At 40.0% G+C, this 20496-nt stretch overlaps 1 protein-coding gene across 5 annotated transcripts in view; it reads left to right on the forward strand.

The window, feature by feature from the left end:
• CRHR2 (corticotropin releasing hormone receptor 2) overlaps nt 1-20496 on the forward strand; it is a 158983-nt gene that overhangs the window by 105472 nt on the left and 33015 nt on the right. For all 5 annotated transcript variants that reach the window (XM_074848598.1, XM_074848609.1, XM_074848636.1 and 2 more), the window contains 4 exons: nt 3724-3841; nt 8139-8292; nt 11833-11893; nt 19016-19088. In XM_074848598.1, the coding sequence (XP_074704699.1) occupies nt 3724-3841; nt 8139-8292; nt 11833-11893; nt 19016-19088 (406 nt within the window). The remainder of the gene's footprint in view (nt 1-3723; nt 3842-8138; nt 8293-11832; nt 11894-19015; nt 19089-20496) is intronic.

Here is a 20496-nt window from a genome sequence, read left to right on the forward strand (position 1 = left end):
TGTAAATGAGAGCAGCTTCCTCAGGTGGCTGGCAAGAGATCTTTCCCTTGTTACATCAATTGACTTAGCTGCAGTCCTCCACTGCTGTGCCCTGCAGCCTCCATGCTATATTAACGCTGCTGTTTCTCCCTCCCCAGTATGAACCTGACACAGTTATTTGTCAAGCTTTTCCTGCCCTTGGCTATGAATTGCATTACTGCCACTGTGATTTCTTTGCTAGTAGTAGTTAGGAGACAGAAACAAACAGAAACCATGTGCTCTGGGCTCTCTACAAACAAAAACAACCTTTCAGTCTCCAGTTGAGACTCCTACTGAAAGAAAAGGGACAAGAAAAACAAAAAAAAAGGGAAAATATTAAAACCATTCTATGCCTGAGGTCACATCACTGCCTGAGCCATTAAGAAACTCTGTGGCACTTTCAGACGTGTGTTTCTCAGCCTGACTATACTGGTGTTCCCATTAAACCCATAACTGCTATTAACACCAGCAGAGTAGTGGCCCAGACGTCACAAAAGCAAAACCTGCCCCTCACCTGTTTGTGCTCCTTTGCCAAGGCAGCAATGCGGTGGGGAATGTGACTGGGGAGAGACTGCAGCCGGAAGAGCAAAATACTTGCTCTACAGCCTCTTCTTCATTGCTCTGTTAGCCCCAAGACCTGAAGCTTTTTAGCAGGTGAAAACATCAACTTACTATCTGTGCCACACACAGTGTCTCAAAAAAGGAATGGAGCCATGGTACAAGGTTGCTGATACCCAAAGAATGGCTTTTGCTAAAGGTAGTGGAACATGGGAGCCAGCTGTCCCTCTTTCATGTCTAAAGCATTATTTGACAAAGCTTCAGGCTTCATTTTGGTAAATTCCAGCTGCTGGTCACATTTATACTTAATTTTATACCAGGAACACATCTTCCCTCAGCACATGTGGCTTTTTGAAAACAAGGAGAGTTTTGGTCATAATTATCTGTAGAGCCCGAGAGTTCCCAACACAGACCATACCCTCTTGTTCTGGGTCCTGAACAGACATCACGAAGTTTGGCTCTGTCTGAAGCATCTTGCAATCCAGACAAAAGCCAATGACTAGATGCAGGCTCATGGGCAAAGAGGACAAAACAGTATGAACCAAGTAAGGAGGGCAAAGATCATGCAGCCAGTAGATGCTGAGTTTGTCTTTATATTCCAAGACACGGAAGAGAATGATTTTGATGACTAGGATCCCACTCGGAGGAAAAGCTCTTTTTATGAGCTGAACCAAAAATTCTACAACGATTTGTCTGATCCTGTTTGCCTTTATGGCCAGTCCTATGTCCTGCTGTAAGTCTTGTGAGAAGAAGGTTTCTTCCAGCCAGGTTTAGTGATGTTCCAGCATACGGGATGATTAAACTACCTCTAAATGGAGGCATGCAGCAAGGATTTTTTTTCCACTCCTTTATCTTCTCATTGTCAAAAAATACATTCAGGTGACAAGTGTGCTGGATCTGTTTTGTTGTTAGATTTCTCAAAAGCAATTAATTTCATGTCAGTAACTCTACAGTTTGACCTGAATTTCCTTCATTTCTAGTCCCCTGCTTCCCTCTCCCCCTAGAAGCAGTGATTCAAACTCCTTCCTTAATCTGCTAATCCTTAACCTGAAGGGAGCGAATAGAACATCTAGATGAACAGCAGCCACAGGACATGTATGTGCAGAATGATCAAGAGAGAATGGACCTTAATAGCATGTTTCAAAGTCTGTCCAGAGCCAAATGGTTCCTGGGGTTCAGCATGAAATGCAGTAGATGTTGGTTGCCTAGTTTCTTTGAAAGTCAACCTGTGAACCTTTGCCTTTTGTTAGAAGTGAATTTTCAAAGTGAGACATGTCTCTGACATGTTCCCTGGTAGCACAGCTTAGACTGAGAGCAACGCTTCTGGGTTTTGTAGCCTAAATAAAAGTGAATGGATCTGAAGATTTTTTTTTTCCAAATTTACTCCAGCCATGAGTCACTGAGGGTCTCAAAACCAAATACCAATTTCATACCTGGAGCCTGAGTTGTTAAACTCAGAGGCTGTTTTAACATTGACTCAGTAGGTTTATACCTCTGAGCATCTTTCTGTAAGTTGCAGTATCTCAAATGTGGTAGGTCCTCTATTTGGTTTTTTCTGAATTTCTGTGAAATATTTGAGAGATTTGTGAGGCTGAAGGACATAACAGAATTGCTTCTGGCTCTAAGACTGACTAATCAAGTCCCAGGAAAAGTGTAGTAAGTGTTTTATGCTAGCAAAATAGTGTTTGTTATTAAGAAGGCTGTCTTGTTTGTCATGCAAAAGACCTGAGGCAACAGCAAAGTTGGTTACTGGATTATGCCTTCTGTTTTTGGTGTCACTGGGATGAGCTACAGTCAGTTATAGTTGAGCAGGTTTGAGAACACTGCTTTTTGTGTTTGTCCTATGTTATTTGACAGCTTCCTTTGCAAGCAGGGAGACTGATATGGCAAGTGCAGAATCCTAACCTGATGATTCTGGGAAATGCACTGGCTGTTTGAACCCCTGTGGAAGTAATTTTAATAACTGGAGTGTTTTGCATTAGCTGAGAAGAGATCATTTAATTGAAGACAGTAACTGCAAATCTGTGACTTGGCACTTGCCTTCCTTTACCGTTTCATAAAGAATGAGAAGACAAATGATCTTGTCTTAGATGACTGAATCGGTAATGAGTAACTTTCTGTCTAGCTTCAGTGATACTTTGGTTGCTGGCATCAGCATCATGCACCGACTGCCTCCTGGAGCCATTTTCAGCAGCAAGCACTATTTAAGATGTCCCCTCTTTTGTTTTATGGCACTGTGTCCCAACTTACTGTAGTTCATATTTTACATTGTGCTCATATTTTACATTGCATCAGAATGGAGGCTGGGGAAGGACTAAAACCAGACAAACATTTTCTGGTGAAGGAGAATATACAGCTCTACCTTGTTTAAGAAAGCTTGATACAGCCAACTAAGCCCAGGACTGAAAACCAGGCAGTCCATACTCTCCTGTTGCACTAATGGGTCTGAAAACTTTGAACTTCACACAGGTGAACCCGTTCAAGAGACTAACCAAATGTAAACTATTCCAGTTTTGCCACTCCAGCACAGGTATTTGTCACTCCAGTGCAGCCTGGTTGTTTAGGGGCTTATCAATTCTTATTGTACTAGGGATGGAGTGGAGGGGAGCGAAAGTTATAACCAAAGATGAAATGACCATTTGAATATTTGAGTCTTTCCAGTATATCCTGTTTCACTTGCTTGAATTGATTCTGGTCAAAGGGAGGTCCTCATGTTGCCAAGACAAATTGTTGTACATGGCTTTGCAAAAGTTATGCTGTGGTTTCTGGAAGAAAGGTGTATAGCAAGGAAAAGAAGCACAGATTTTGCCATCCTCCTGTTGCTGTTTTATATTTATGTAATTTATTTATGTTGTGACTACACTGCAAAATCCAAGTTTTGGTTTTGGTACTGGCTGTGCAATTTACCCTGAGAGCCAGAGAATGGGACCAGACCAGATATGCTTGCTGGTAAAGATATAAGCTACAGACAGCCTCATAGACTGTTATTGTTGACCCATTGGACAGATGAACCTCCTGTTTCATAGCATAAGAGGGGGATAATTTTGCAAGTGAACAGAATTAGCTTGTTTATTTTATATTGTCATTAATGTGAGTATGTGTATATATCCACTATAGATGATGATTTAAATGTATTTCCATGTTTAGGAGTATCAGATGCCTGCGGAATATTATCCACTGGAACCTGATCACCACATTCATCCTGAGGAATGTGATGTGGTTTCTACTTCAAATGATAGATCACAACATACATGAAAGCAATGAAGTAAGTGCTTGGAGGTAGCATGTCTCTGCCTTGTAGTTTGGGGGCAGACAGGGATGCTGAAACTGTTCAACTGATAGAAATATTACAAAGGACACCTATCCATATGCTCAGAGTGACTTTCATGTAGTTTCAAAAAGATGAAGAAAATTAGCTTAGATTTACTAAATTTTCATTTATTTCCTCATTACTGAATATCAGTGGGGGATTTTAAAGTAAAAATTCCACCCAAAATCTTCTCTCTTATTTTCACTGACCATAGATACTTTCCAAAGGTATGTACTGTAAAACACAGTATTGTGGGAGCCAATAAATTTGGTGGTTCTCGAACATTTTTGTCAGAGCATCTTGCAGTGATGTGCACCTGTGTAGGGACAGCACGCATTCCAGAGGGCAACATCTCCATGAACGTGGTACAGAAATAATTGATTTGGCTGTTGAGGCTCTGAGTTAGCTACTTCTTTGTCTGATGACAGTGGGCACCTTACTGCCTAGAGTCAGTGGGACTCCCAATAAAATAAGAAATAGGGCGTGAAACAGTACAATTTTTGCTTGTTGGTATCTTTGTGGGTTTTTTTACAAAATTCCATTTTTCTGCTAATCCCTTCTTCACCATGCTGGCCTTGAGGATGAAGTTCTGTGATATGGGCTGCATTCAGCAGCAAGTCCCTGTCACTGAAGGAGATGGCTCACTCTTCCAGGGACCCAAATGCTTCACTCCAGCTCCTGCTGCTTCTTTTGCACAAGCTCTGTTCCTTTTCGTGATCCCTTGGGGAGGACTGAACCCTTGGAGACTGAACTCACTGAACTGGTGGAAGACTAACCTAGCCAACAAAAAAGCAAGGAGGAGTTTTCTGCTGGCATAACTATCTAGGTCAGCTTTGTGATTGGTGATTGAGAGTTAGAGACAGTTCAAGGGACCAGACAGATCCACACAATAGAAAATGGGAAGGCTGAAGGAGGCCAGAAGTGGGGTGTCTTCTTTGCATGGCATTGAGCACTCTTTTAAGAAATACATCATATCACCATGCTCCCATTTTCTTACTCTCCATGTTATTTCTTGTTCACTCAAGTAACTCCAACTGAATGTGCTTGTCTGAATGAGGACATTGAATCAGTCCCTATGTAAGTACTGTAATGCTTCCCCTTGTTTAGTCACCCAACATCCCCAATAATGAGGACTTCAGAGTGGATTAAAAACATCCATTTCAAAAGAAAAAGCATTTTTCTTTATTTTCTTACAGAATAATTCTATATTTCCTTAGCAAGTAGTACTTTCTGATAGTCCCTTGGCAGTATTTGTAACTGTTCTATTTCCCTTGTAATATTCTTATAGTGGGATATTCTCCTTTTAGGGCTGTCCCCTGATATTTACCTCTATAATCAAGAAAAATGTGTGCTACAAACACACATACACATACACACACACCCTTTATACGCACTCTTTGGAAAACAGTTGTACTAAAGTGCCTATAGATTATGAGCTGGATCCATAGTTGGTATCAGTCAATGTAGGAACTGGTCCTGTAGAATTGAAAACCACTCCAGGAGCCTGGATATCATAGAATCATAGAATCATATCCATTCATTTTAATGTCAATTGTGCACTCATCATCTTTGGTTAACATTTCAAATGTAAGATTTATCATCTGAACTTTAATCCCATTCTTTAGGAAAACAAATAGAAAATTCATTAGTACCTAGAAAAAATCTATGCATAACTCTGTATTATTATTCAATCAGATGCTCCTTTGACACGATGTAGCTTCTGTTAATTCACTGTTTGCTTTGTCTGTGTTTCTGACATTTTCAGACTACAGAAGATGGTGGTATATGAGGTTTATTGTTGACAGTTTTATGCTTCATGATTTACTTTCATGACAGTATTGCAAATCTTAATACAGATTTTTACAGTTACTTAGGAAAAATCCATTGGAGTCAGGTACTCAAATGCCTTTTAAAATGTGACCACAAAGTGCCAAGGAAAATATAAACCTGCAAATATAATGACAGATTCTCACACGCCTCAGTTTTCATTAACTCATCTTTTCTCTGCAGAACACTGCAGTCTTTTTGTGAAGGTGCTTTATACAAGCTTAATGATAACTTTGTTACGTTCTTACTGTGGTAAAAGTCAGAGTCAAAATAACACCACTAAAATTAATGGGAGCAACATCATTTATGCTAGCTAATGATGTAATCTCTTCTGTGCTGATCATTGGAGATTAAACAGTGCAGTTACAGAAGCATAAAGGACTCAACGTGAAAACATTTTGCATGAAGTTATAGAGCTTGTGTCAGTAAATCTAGAAGGGAAATTGCTGAAGATATCTGGAGCCTAATGGTGGATACATGTGGGGATCAAGAATCCTTGGTCAAATAAATGAAAAGGTATAAATTAATGAGTTCTGCTAATTGGATTTATTATTCAATAATAACAAATCCACAGCTCCAAAATGAGTTACTCAATATTCATTTTATCCTGGTTTCCTATGGAAATGATGCAGAGGGAGATCTCACCACCATTATGTGTATTTGTCTGTATCTGTCCAAGTATCTTACCAATGTACTGGCCAATTTCCACTCAGTTTTGACACAGGAACAACAGGCTCAGATACAATTATTTTTTACAATTCTTGTGAACATGGGCAACTGTGGAGAGGACAAAAACTGTGTAAGTGTTGGAACTGAAGGAGAGAGAGAAGTAAGAGTCTAGACATATCAGAGAATTTACATGAGAATGAGGCCACAGGGAAACATTTAATTCATGCTCATACCTTCAAAAAATCGAATGTGAGACATTGAGTCTTTAGAAACCCTGTCTTACTAGTTTGGGGGTCAATCAGGAATGGAACCAAAATATTTGTTTGGTGTTAGCCAAAAATAGGGGGGAGGGGGGTTTGTTTGTGGCTTTATTTTCCTTTGCTCAGGACAAAAGGAGAAAAAAAGTTAATTTAGTTTAAACAAAACTTTGAAAACAAAATGTTTCATCTTATTCTGAGTTGTTTTAGTTTTTAATCCTATTTTAAAGATGAAGCAAAGCTAAATATCAAATCTTAATGAAATAGCACAGAAATGAAAGCTTTAACACATCCAGAAGATTTCTTCTGTTTATTACAGCTCCGTAAACAGAAGTGATCACAACTTTTAAATGGGCTATCATTTTGTAACTGTGTTTCTTGGCCAATAAATTCTTATTTCACATAATTTTGCTGGGTTTGATAGTGAATCTGCTGCTGTCTTGACTGCCTAGAGACCATCAATACCTCATGCCTATGAAGTCTGAAATAAAATTAACTGAGGGTTGAAAGTTTCAAATACTTCAGTAGAGTTAATTAAAAGGCTGGAGAGTGGTGAGACCAAAATGACACCAATGATACCATCTAAGATAGGTAATTAATGTCATGCTTCAGGGAATATGCTGAATGCCTGCTTGGTCAGAAAGAAATTTTCCTAGCCGTCTGGGTGTAGCACTATGAAAATTACCATCAGCAGTTACTTGTGGTTTATTGATGTGATGTTACCATCTGCCTCTCTATAGCTAATTGTGTATTCCACAGCTGTGCTCTCACTGCACAGCCATTAGGAGAAGATGCCTTTACTGATACGTTGAGCCTGACCAAAAATTCCTGTTGAAGTTTTGGCAAAAAGATGATGTGTGTTGTGATGTGACTTACAGACTGGAGCACTAATGGCAGGAATAAAGGGAGTGAAGCAGCTGATAAAAGTATATCTTTAAATAAAATATTTTTTTTCTAAACGTCAGTGGTGCTTCTTCCCTTCAGTGGAAATGAAGAGAGACTATGACATAAGCTTCTATCTTACATTTTCAGGTACACTAAGATACACTAAAATATACCTAAAATATACTTAAATATGCTAAGATATGCTTAGACTCTTCTGTCATCTTTGGATACAACCCTAGGCTATGGCTGTACCTCTCTGAAAGATCATCTGTAGTCAAATGACCTGCCTCCTCTTGTCTTCTTTCCACATGGCTGCTTCTTAAACTACTTGTGGACTGCTGGTGTAGACATGCCTTACAACATGTTAACTTTCCAGACATGCTCAGGTACAGGAGATCCTGCATGTTGTGGTCAAAACCAAGTCTCAGCAGAGAGTCACAGACATAGCTGTGAGTTCCCAACAGCACCTAAGATACTGTGATTCTAAGTCACAGGTACAAATCTGCATCTCATGATTGAATTCTACCATTGATTTTTAAGGGAATAACAACATATAGAACCTTTTAAATGTTCTCACCATGATTTTAAAATATTATTTTCTGTTTCCTTTCCAGCCCTGGTGTAGATGTATTACCACTGTCTACAACTATTTTGTGGTGACCAACTTCTTCTGGATGTTTGTGGAAGGCTGCTACTTACACACTGCTATAGTGATGACTTATTCCACAGATAAGCTGCGGAAATGGGTCTTTCTCTTCATAGGATGGTGTAAGTGACTTGTGTGTTTAAAATGGTGTTATGTGGTACCTGGCATTAAAGTGATAAAAACAAGAGCAGCAAGAATAAACTTTAAAAATCCCACTGTGGTGAAATCTGACATTCAAACCTAGCTTAGTCAGAATAACATGAGGTCAGGTTTAGTTCTCCACTGTGGTGATGACATAAAGCTGATAGGTTATTGCTGGATTTACCTTCTGCATTTAGATCTGCAGGCTCTTGGTGCTAAGGAAAGAAAGAGAACTCCCAGGCTTAGCATTTTGGGAATGCAGCAGTTCATACCCCATCCCTTTCACTTTGATCAGCAAAGCAGTGATTCCAACCCCTTATACACTGCTGCTAAATGTAGCATGAAACAGAAGAGGCACTGTGCATGCCCTGTGCACCACTCAGTCTCAAGAGACACTTCTAAGTGAGGAGCTGAGTGGAAGAGAAGCCTAATTATCTGCCAGTCCAAGCTTACAGCTGTCTTTTAGACTGCTGAGGGATTTGTTCCTAGAAAACAGCCTTTAACAAAGAGTCATGTGTTATCTTTATACTATCCTTGTGGCTACTCAAAGACAGAAAAATAGCCCTTTGCATGCCCTGTTACCTCACTTCTACTGTGTCAGCCTGGGCAAGAGCAAAGGCTGCTCCTTTCCCCTAGCTGAGTCAACATAAGCTGGTCCATCAGTACAGGCTGGGAACTGTCTGTCAGAGTAGCAGTCCTGCTGAAAAGGAAGTAGTGCTTGCAGTGGATGCAGGCTGAGTATAAGCTGTCAGTGCCTTCTCATCCTGAATAAGGTAAAACACATACTAGGCTGCACTAGGAGTGTGGCCAGAAGATCGAGGGAAGTTACTAATACTTTCTACTCAGCTTTGGTAAGGCTGCCTTTGGAATACTGTGTTCAGTTTTGGGTCTCTTAGATCAAAAGGGATGTGGAAGAACTGGAGATTATCCAGTAGAAGGCTGCCAATATGATCAGGGATCTAAAGGACATGACCTGTGAAGTGAGGCTGAATGAGCTGAGCTTGTTTAATCTGGCAAAGAGGAAGCTAAGGAGTGATCTGTTAGGTACCAAGAATGATTTGAATGATAATTACAAAGATGATGGAGCAAAATTCTTCTTGGTAATAGCAGATGTTACAAGAAGGGACACTGACCATAAATTGTAGACTAGGGTGTTCCAGTTGGGCATTGAGAAAACAGAAGATTTACCAAAAACGTAGTGCAACACTGGAACAGATGACTTAGAAGCTATGGAATCTCTGACCCTGGAGGTACTGAAAATTCAGTAAGGCTAAGCCCTGGCTGAAGTGAGATAGTGTTGATAGTCTACTTTGAGCAGGAGATTGGACTGGATACAGTCAGAGGTCCTTTCCCACCAATATATCCATGATTTGAACTTGGCCAGGAGAGGTTTGTCAAGACAAGCCCTATGCAGGCAGCTTGTTTGCTTGAATGCAAAATCTGAGCTCAAACACAAGTAGTGAATTTGGCAGTTCTTTTCTGTTGAAAGAAGAAAGGTGGAAAAAAGTCACAAATATTTTCTTTTCTAAAAATAGGATGACATTTTGCTCAGAAATGCATCTTCCTCTCAGAATTGAGCAGAAGTAATTGAATTGCAGTTCTAAAGGCAGAAAGAGCCTTTAAAACAAAATATGTAATTCAGTACAAAATCAAACAGGAGGAAAGAGGAGTTGCAGTAGAAAGAAAATGTTTATGTGGGGACTTGACTCAATCTTTTTTTCAATATTTTTCTGTTCTGTCACCAAACTGGAAAATCAGCTGCTCATGCAGCTCTCACAGACCCCCTGCGTGTTTGGTCCCTAGTATTTTCCTTCCCTACCTCTCTCAGGGCCCTTTGGGTCTCTGATTACTAATGTAGGAGTGGTGTGAGCTGAATATATCTTTCCTCTTACCCTTTTGAGTGCTTTGTGGCTCTGCTTTGCCTTCCCATAAGCGATCTTTTACCATCTTCATTCTCAAATCTCTGTCCTTTGCTTCACAAGGAAAAGTAAAATATCTTCCTCTAGGAAAAAGGACATGACACATTTTGTCTGCCTAGCAAGAACATAGGGGAAACAAGTGCACCAGACCTTATGAGTCAGTGGTGAACAAGATGGAAGACAACACAATCACTTGCAGGGCACAAGAGCCACAAGGGGTGGTGATGCAGGAGATCAGAGCGGCACTATACTTCTTGCTGAAGTTAAAGATGACCACTTAGCAATTCAGTCCCTTCCCTACTGTGCTGTGATTCTTTCCACTCTGCTTCATCTCTTTAAAGCCTCCATTTCCCACAGAAGAGGCAACAAATGGGAGGTTAAAAAGCAGTGTTAGATATGAGGCCGTGCTGATTTCTATATGAGGGTTTAAGTCATGTTGAATCATGAATTCACCTTAGAGTAGCAGTGATTTCAGAGGGACATGAACCTGCAGGTTGGAATGAGGGATGGAGCTGGAGAGGCTTGTCTTGTTGTTTGGTTTTGCCTGAATTGACAGGTTAAAGGTAAAGGGGAAATGGAGAGGGGAAACTCTCCTCCTCCAGTTTTGACATCAATACAGTGTTTGGTTGGGGAATGCCTGGATGAAAAAGTTCCTGTTTCCCCTATGACGCCTGTGTCAAAAGGCCAGCTCCACTTACTCTTCCTCATTTCCAGTTTCCTGCTCCAACAGATCCCCCTGAAACCAGCTGGGCTCTGAAGGTCTAACACAAAACAAGCACAAGGGCAAGGCTCTGGACATGAGACTGCTATAACAATAGAACTGGAAAGCAGAGGATATGGCACTGCAGGGACATTAAGTGTACACATACACCTCTTCTACTGCGATGAGGTTGCACACCCAAGGAGCACTACTGTAGCACCTCTTGGGTGTAATTGAGAAAGCAAGCCCTGTAACGCAAAATGCGTGGCCTTTGTAAGAACTCACATGCAGACACAGAGCACACTGCACATCATAATTAGAATGATATATATAAAGAGTAGCTGGATCCTTTAGAAAGGGCAAACAATGAATGAATTTTGACATTGCAAGATATCAAGAGATTCTTATAATCCTGTTTCACGGAGAAGACTCAAAAAATTGTTGAAAATTTTGAAAATGGGCTTCAACCAAAGAGCCCAATAAGTTTGCAAGCTTCTTGCATCCTAGGAAATCAAAATCTAAACACCCACCTCCAAGTGACGTCTGTAAGGTTTTTCCGTATCAGCTGCAGGAAAATTAAAAGGGACCAAAATTGCCTTTAAGCCAGCCAAAATTATTCTGATCACTTATATAGGAATATAGGTATATATGTGTGTTTGTTAATAATTTTATTAACTTTTCTTAGTGGTACTAGAGTTTTCTCTTTTTGAGATGATCTTCTTTATATATACATAAAGAGGTCTTAGCAATTGCAATGTCTCAATTATGCCAAGATAGGACCACTTGTATTTAGAGTCTTCCAGTTCATTAACCAAGACTCTCCTCACACAAATCTGAATCTACATCTGTATCATCCATCCATACATGGGTTGTGATTAAATCCTGATTTTTTGCTGTTACAGGTATTCCTTGCCCAATCATCATTGCCTGGGCCATTGGCAAACTATATTATGAAAATGAACAGTAAGTGATGTTAACATTTGTGTTTATGTGGCTCTCTAAATAAATTAAGAAATGCCTGCAGGCTAAACTGGTAATTTAGAAATAAGGCTGATTGATAGGAAAGAGGAAAGGTCAAATCACCTCCATCCAAATCCAGACCATCTCAAATTTCAGAGCACTTCTTGAGTCAACTCCTGAAAATACCTTTCGCAATTATCCTTGGCCAAGATTTGAAGCTCTCAGTTGATAGCTTTATACATGATTTACAGTCAGGGTAATCGCCTTCAATGGGAGTTTTGCTTGAGTAAGACCTTGGTAAAAACTACAGTTGACTGCTAAAGGATTTAGCCTTCTGGGCGTGCAGAATTCCATTGACAGTGGCTGGAATTTTTGCATTTCTGTTTCTGGCTTTTCCAATTGGAAGAAGTTAATGCATGAAATTGAAAATTATGGGAGATAAAGAGGCATCTGTGTTTCGGGAATTTTCCCCCCAAACATCGATACTGGTCAGATATAGCTCAGCTTGTACTTTTCAACTAGTGTTTATATCAGTGTCTGTTATCTGTTACAGCTCCCTTCCCTAACCTTAAAAAAATTCTTTTCTCCACAAATCTGTTTTTCATATTACCACACTGATGTCTGTCTGTAGCACATCTGATTAAGTGTGAGTATCTACCTTGTAGGTGTCTGCACCTGCACTTAGTCTTATGGTCTGATATGATCAGCAGTGATCAGTCAAAACAGTAAATGCAGTCTGGGGTGCGTCTCATCTCATCTGGAAGGAGATGTCCAAAGTAGGTTGGATGAATTAGATTTACATTAGACTTACTATTTCTCCTGAATATAAAGGAGATGGATAGGATCACTGGCTGAGCTTTGGGCATCCATGCTGTAGACATGGGAGGAATTCTGTTACGAACTACTAAGTTCCTCTTCTCTGCTTCCCACAAACTTTCGAACACTTGACCAGTCTCTCTTCTGCAGATTTAATAGTGACTTTGAAAGTGATAATCTAATTCCCAGGAGTTACACATATCGACAAGCAGACAGCATCTCTGTCTACAATAATCATACAGGAGAGTTCATACTGTAGTCTCAAAATGGCAAGAAAAACTTTAGTTGGAACCTGTTCCTTGGGTGCCCAAGTCAATCAGCCCTGGGAGATAATCTCAGATCACTAGATTTCCCTAATTTCTGTATTCACAGACCTCCTTGTTTCTGGATGGGTAAAGGATCATAACATTCTGGATCTGCTTCATGGTCAGGTTCCTTGGAGTTGTACAAGCCAGGTCAGCGTGGCAGCTGTCTCATTGTGCTCAAGTAGGACTTTCAGCTCTAGAACTAGAGCTAAAGGAACTAGTTATCTTGAACAGGACAAAGCAAAATAAACAAAACTTGAGTCTTGAAACCTAGAGAGGCAAAACACCACATGCTTTAATAATGGCAACGCACATTAAACATTCCTGTTGTGAGTGAGTTCAACACCAAGGTTTGAACACCTCATTTTGGAAGACTGCTCATCACTCCCAAAAGAAATAATGGAAAGTAGGACCCCTGATAGAAACATGCCAGAACAACTGGGATTGCACTGCACGCAAGGTGGAAAGATTGAGAAACCACTGCATCATCTGTACCACTGCTTCCTTTCACCATCATTGTATACCTGCAAAGTGAATGTGAAATAATCTCCCCTTGATGTATCATGGATATGAAGAAATAAATTACATGTTTCACAGAATCACAGAATCATCTAGGTTGTAAAGGACCTTGAAGATCATCTAGTCCAACTGTTAACCTAGCACTGACAGTTCCCAACTACACCATATCTCTAAGTGCTTATATAGGCACGTGTGTCACCTTTCACCAGCAAAGGTGTAACTGGCCCAGATCTTGTGCAACAAAAGAAAGGGCGATAGAAAATACAGTCAGCAGGGAAAGAAGGATGAAGTGGTCCTATTTGGTATGCAGAATATCCACACTGTACCTGTTGAGTCTCTAGGCTCAAACTCTCTACCTTGGGTGGATTATCAAATGGAGCTTATGCTTTTAAATCCATGTCCTGGACAAACCCATGCACTCTAACTCATCTACACCATTTGCCTCACATGCTTACTGATAAGGGAGGTGCCACGTTACTTGTGGTCGACCCGATGATTAAACCTAATATCTTGGGATGTTTTCACCTTTCTATCTTTAATGCCGGTGTTTGCCTTGGAATGACACATTCACATACATTCTTACTGCACATCATAGCTAATCCAAATGTATTGTGCATTGAGAAAGTGCAGAATCCGGCTTATGCCCACCATAGTGTGAGGTGTAATGGCCTGGAGCCTCAGTGTTGTGCATGCTTATTGTCAGTGGTGAGGCCAAGATTCCTGTACTTTACTCTGCTTGAGAAATGAAGATGATGCTTCAATAGTGCCATTCCTGTGATCTAGCACATGCACCTAGGCAGACAGGCAGGGCTCTTGTAAATGAAGAACTGAGAAGTGCATTAAGCTGTAAGGAAAAGGCTATTAAATGAAATCTGCTTTTCACATTTGTAGTAATGTCATATGCAGAGGAGACTCAGTAAAGTAAATTAACTGAAGCAAAACAAGAGATTGATAACTTGTTGAGGGCCTGTCAGTTGTCATAAATATTCAGTCATCATCTCAAACATTAAAGCATGTGATACTTCAGATAACCTGTGTTCACTGCCTCCCAGACTGAGGAAGGGAGCAGATTCTGCTACACAGTCAAACTGAAACACATGTAGGAATGCACCTCTGGTACATGTGTGTGATATGTCCACATGTGTATATTTAACTTATGATCTATTGTCCTCTCCAGTCCATGAGCCATTGGGACAGTTTAGACTAAACTTTGTGGCATATACAATTAGGAAAGTAAAGGATTACAAAATCCTTTCTCTATGCTGGGATGATATAGAAAACATGCCTTTAATTTGAATTCTTTAAGTGTCTGCAAATATAGACAGATGAAATAAAACTAAGCCCTGGCTTTGAGAAATAATTGCTGTCAGGATACTGGAGCATCTGTCATGTGAGGAGAGGCTGAGAGGCTTGGGAGTGTTTAGCCTGGAGAGGAGAAGGCTCTGTGGGATCTTGTCAATGTTTATAAATATCTTATAAGAGGGTGTGAAGAAGGTGGAGCCAGACACTTCTCAGTGGTGCCCAGTGACAGGACAAGAAACAGTGGCACAAACTGAAACACATGAAATTCCATCTGAACATCAGGAAACACCTTTTTACTGTGAAGGTGGTGAAACACTGGGAGAGGTTGCCCAGGGAAGTTGTGGAGTCCTTATCCTTGGAGCTACTCAAAAGCCAACTGAGCACAGCCCTGAACAACCTGCTTCAACTGACTCTGCTTTGAGGAGGGAGTGGACTAGACAATCTTCAGAGGTCCCTGCCAACCTCAGATATTCTGTGAAAACAGGCTGATCTCCCCAGTCAGCCTAGCTGTTGTTCTCCATTTATCTTGACCACTGGGGATATCATGTGTTACTCCCCCATGAAGTCAGACCTAACAAACTGGACATATGTGGAAAACATGTACTTTTCTGCAGCTTCCAAGACTGTTTGGATATCCCAGTGGACAGCCCAAATTTCAGGACAGAATGGGAAACTCCTTCATCTGAGTATGCATTTCAGCTGTAACTTAAGTTGAACTGGGATTCAAGTTATGTAGCTCAATAGTTTAAAAGCTCAAAATAGCACACAGGAAGAATGTTAAAAAAATGCTTCAACCAACTTTTTTTTTTTTTTTCATTTTTGTACTCACTAGAGACCATGTTCTGCACAGTGAGGCAAATATAATTGGTACTGTGGCAAATATCCTGTCTGGGGTTTAGTAGTTCTTTAGCAGAATCTGACAACTCCAAAAAAAGTACTGTTAAGTCTCAATAAAAAACCCACACAAACGATTAAGAGTTATTGTAGTAATTTCATTGATGGACAGTTGGTAAGGAGAAGAACATTAGTAAGATGTAATTAACAATAATGATAAAACCAGTGGTGGTTTTTGTTATATAAAGAACTATCAGAGAACCATGAAGAATATTAATTAGTGCTATTCAGTAGAAGTGTGTTTACATATCTGAGTCTAATCAGAACTGTCTTCCTAATTTGTCCTCTTCAATATTCAGAGAGTGTTTGTTTATTCTTTCAGAGGTAAAAATGAAGAAAAAAAAAAAAAACAGATGGAATTAAAATTCTGATGCACCAAGTAATTTTCAGTCATTTACATTTCTTTTTTTGGTTTTAAAGAAATGTGCAGTGATTATTTTATTGGAGAAATAATGGCTTATGTTGAATTTAAAGCAAGAGTTAAGATGACAGGCAGAAAAGTTTGCAGTATCTCAGCTGAGGTCCTGGTTTGAGCACTTAGACTGTAAATATGAAATATAGCCAATCAGTTGCAGACATATGCAATATCACTGACAGATATCTGTCCTCCCTTACATGCCTGATTTAAAGGGTATATTAGTAAAGTTTAGATTACAGTGTAACAGATCTGTTTTATAGTCTAATGAAATGAACACCGTCCTAGAAAAGCTGCTTTTTTTTCCTCCACTAACTACAAAAGGAACCTGGAGCATCAAGCTCCCCTGTAGATGCCTGTGTTGTAGAAGACTACCTTTGGCCACAACCTTGTTTCCTCAAATTGTGTGGAAGTGTGTATATACACATGATGTTTCACTCAATGCAATCTTGGTATAATATTGGGCTTCAGATAATAAATGTCAGCATTTTGCTCTTCAGTATGGTCTTACAGTTAAGCAATATTTAAATTCCAAAGAGCAATGATCAGCCTTTGCCCTGGAACCTCATTTGTGCTCTACCAGCTCTGTTCCAAATTCTCTGCTGACTTTTTCTAGCCCACTAAGTTCTGCCACATGCCTCAGTCTGCTTCTTATTAGTCCCTCTGCTATATTCCTCTGCTAGAACAATCAGCTTCTCAGAAACTCCTAATAGCACTTGGTTCTCTGACTTTCAGGCAATATATGATAGTTGTCCCAAAATGCCCTTCAAAAACCTCTCTCAAATGTAGGTCTTGCAAGTTCTGGATAGTTGTGTTTCCTGCCTTGACATATCTTGTAATTAATTTTCCTTCATATCTTTCCATCTCTGTAACAAAAAAAAAAAAAAAAAAAAATCAGTTGATTAATTTAAGGCTGCCCCGGGGATTCTTTTGGGATGATAACTTGGCTGAAAGAAGTACCTTATTCCAAGTTTTTCTCTCATCATCAAATTTTGGAAGATTAGCTGCAAAATTATCAATTTACACTGATTTGCAGTCAGTGCACCAGGGAATAACAGACATGTTTTGTAGTTATGAAATATTCAAAGCTCTCATTCATTTGGAACTTAAAGGATGTAGTAATTGTATCAAGAAAAGGCAAACAATTGTGTGATACTGAACTGTATTCCTAGATACCTGCTGCATATCGCAACATTTCTGTACAGTCAGTTCAGTAAGAGCATTTTGCAGTGGGCAAAGAGTTCCTTATGTTTCAGCAAGAAACACATTTCGGAGAAAGACTTTGGGGGCATTATGTGATTCAAAAGAATTCCATCTGAACCATAGCTTTCCTTATCTCAGTTTATTTGCCTTGAACTCGTAAGGTCACGTACAGACTGCAACCTCTTTGAGGTAACAAGTATTGTTTGTTGCATGCTTGTAAAAGTACAAATCTGCACCTGTCTCCATGGTCTCCTTGGCTCAGGAATTACCCTTGTTTCATGTCTCCAGTGGCACTAAGCTTATCTTTTGTCACAAGGCAAACGCAGGGAAGGCATAATTTTTTCTGTGTAGACTTGTTACGTGGTAACCAGAAAAGGGAAGAAAACTCTCAGACCCTTGAACTCCAAAAGCTACTTCCTAAGGGATCTGGAGCTCCAATGACCTAAAGTTTAAGGCATTATGATAGCAAAGTTGTCTCTGCTTGGTGGAACCAGGATCCAGACCATGTGGCTGTATCTGTAATATTAAATTAGCTGGACCTGGAATCGTTCTGGTAGCTGGAGTCTAACTACCATGGAGTAGTTCACATCCATATTATTAAACCCTCTTGGCCTCCAAATCAGGATAGCTGCAATTTGTAGACTATTGGCAATTGTCCTCTGGCTCATGCTAGCTCCAGATTTCTTCCCCAGGAATAGTTTCAGAGTTGTCTATTGTTTGGCCTGGGCCAAAACTGCATCAAAGAAAATGTAATGGTGTAAATGATTGAGTCCAGACCCAAGCCTGGTTTCCAATTCATTTATTGACATAAATATAACTGATCTATTACTCTCAGTTAAGAGAACAGTTTTCTAACCTCTGCTTTTTGGGTCTCATTGAAAATAATTCACCACAATCAGTTAACTGATGAAGTAAACATCAGTATGGGTTGTGGGAAATCACAGGCTTAGTCTGTTGTATAACACAGCAGGGAGAAAAACACTTGCGATTAGTGGAAGTAAAAGTCAAGACGGCACTCAGTCACACATGACACATCCAGACTCTCTGTTAGTTTGAGGCCCTTCAGTTTAATTGTGGGTTCACTTAACCTGAGTTGATTTCCCCTTGGTGATGTTGGATCAGGTATTTGCTAGCTTCAAGTGATGTCTCTGTAACTGTATGCTGGATTTGGTGGTCACCATCTTGGTTCAAAGCCAACGACATGAACTCCTTATTCATCCAGCACCTTATTTAGACAGCATTTCCATGCAACTTGAGACATATTTGCTGTAAGTAACAGCCCTTACTTTATGGAATTTAAGTGTCTCTGGGCACTGCAAATTTTTCCTTACACAGAATATTTCTTTCATCCCTTTTTCAGACTCAGCAGGACTTGTCTTCTGCATCCTCCTTGTAGAAGGATTTCACATTTCTTGGAATTATTTACATGGGCAATAGCCAAAAGCATAGTGGGAATATGAATGGTCTAATGGAGGGGAAAATGGGGCTCAGATCTCTCTCCAAACAAAAGATGGTTTTCTAGCAGAAAAGTCAATCACTTGCTGATTATGTATATGATTAAACAACTCAGGGAATAAAGGAACATCTCTCTATGGTGTCCTTAATATAACAATCTAAAAGAAGTGCATTGCCCTTTATCAATATTTTTATTATTTGTTTTGTTTCTTACAGATGCTGGTTTGGAAAAGAGCCAGGGAAATATATTGACTACATATATCAAGGGCCAGTGATTCTTGTTCTTCTGGTAAGCATGTATGTGGGTGGAAGGACACTTGCATCTCCCATCGAGGGATGATTTGATAGGCATCTGTGATGTTCCACATCTACCTTTATGTAAAATAAGACACAAACAAGATGAAACGTCTTCAGATGTTCTCTGAAGTTGCCACAGAAGCTAAGACTGCAAGTCAGTATTGCGGTGATCTGGTTTTGGCTGTTTCCTTGACCTTAAGCCATTCTTTCCTCCCCTCTCTGTAATGCTGTTTGCTTTCCTTTGTACAATGTTTTGAGTTGTGGGAAGGCAAAATGTTCAAAAACAGGAGGTATCTTACAATACCTGCTCATTCACTTGAGGCTCTTCAGAACTAGGGCAATTCTGTCAGGCATATTGGTTAGAAAAATGTAGTAATCGTGGAAAGGAATTGCATCTCCTTGTACAGTCATCTACATCATCCCCATAATTGCTGTGTGTTTGTTTGTTAGCTTTCCTCTTGTTAAGTTTCCCTGTCAGTGCTGCCTACAGTTAACAGGCTGTTTATCTGTTTACTCAACACTCTGTCTCCTGTCTCAGTAGGCAGAGGAAAAAGCAAGCTCACTCATAAACCATTTTGAACCTTCAACTAAAGCGCAGTGATGCTTTCCCAGAAAATACTGGGTGTGGGTGGAAAAGGTCAATGATATTAGAAAGGACAGTGCTGAAAAACCCAATTCTACTCTTCCACTCCTTTGCGGTAGAAACCACCTAGGAAGAAGGCAGATGTCCTAACAGAAAATTCACAGGGCTCAGTGGGGTCTCCTCTCTTAGGAAACCAAGAGTTGGTATAGCTGCCTCTTACGCGACTCCAACACCCATGCAAATGCTCCAGAATAGGCAGTCGCTGCCAGCTTTTTCAAGGCTAAGAAACCCTGTGCTCTCATTTTGTCAGTGCTGTGCCTTTCATGTGATTCAGCATGAAAAAAGCTTCTCTGTTGTTTAGGAAGATTAGCTAGTGATCTGAACGTTTCCTAACCTGAAATCAGGTTAGGTTAATTGTTAAGATGCAGCAAACAGAACATATTGTGCGTAGCTGTAAAGAGGAAAAAACATAATAGTCTGCTTTTATATAAAAATTCTTTTCTTTATATTCTAAGGAGAGAAGTACAATTGCTGTGATACAATATAATGGTGCATCACCAAGGGAGCCATGCCTCACAGTAAATTGACTCAGTGATACAGAGACTAACTCACAAACAAATCCTGTTTAGACAACACAAGGTAGCAGGTTTGCAATACTTGGAGCATTTGGTTTTCACAGCATTGCCTAGAATTCTGTGAAGCTACCATAACCTCTTTAGTCAATAAGATCTGTAATACCCTTGGATAGCATCTCTGGCAGATACCATAGGTAGCTTAGGGTTGGGAAAATAGCTTTGTTCTCAGAACAGCACTTACT

Source organism: Strix aluco, chromosome 1, assembly GCF_031877795.1.
Source record: "Strix aluco isolate bStrAlu1 chromosome 1, bStrAlu1.hap1, whole genome shotgun sequence".
NCBI classification, from domain to species: domain Eukaryota; kingdom Metazoa; phylum Chordata; class Aves; order Strigiformes; family Strigidae; genus Strix; species Strix aluco.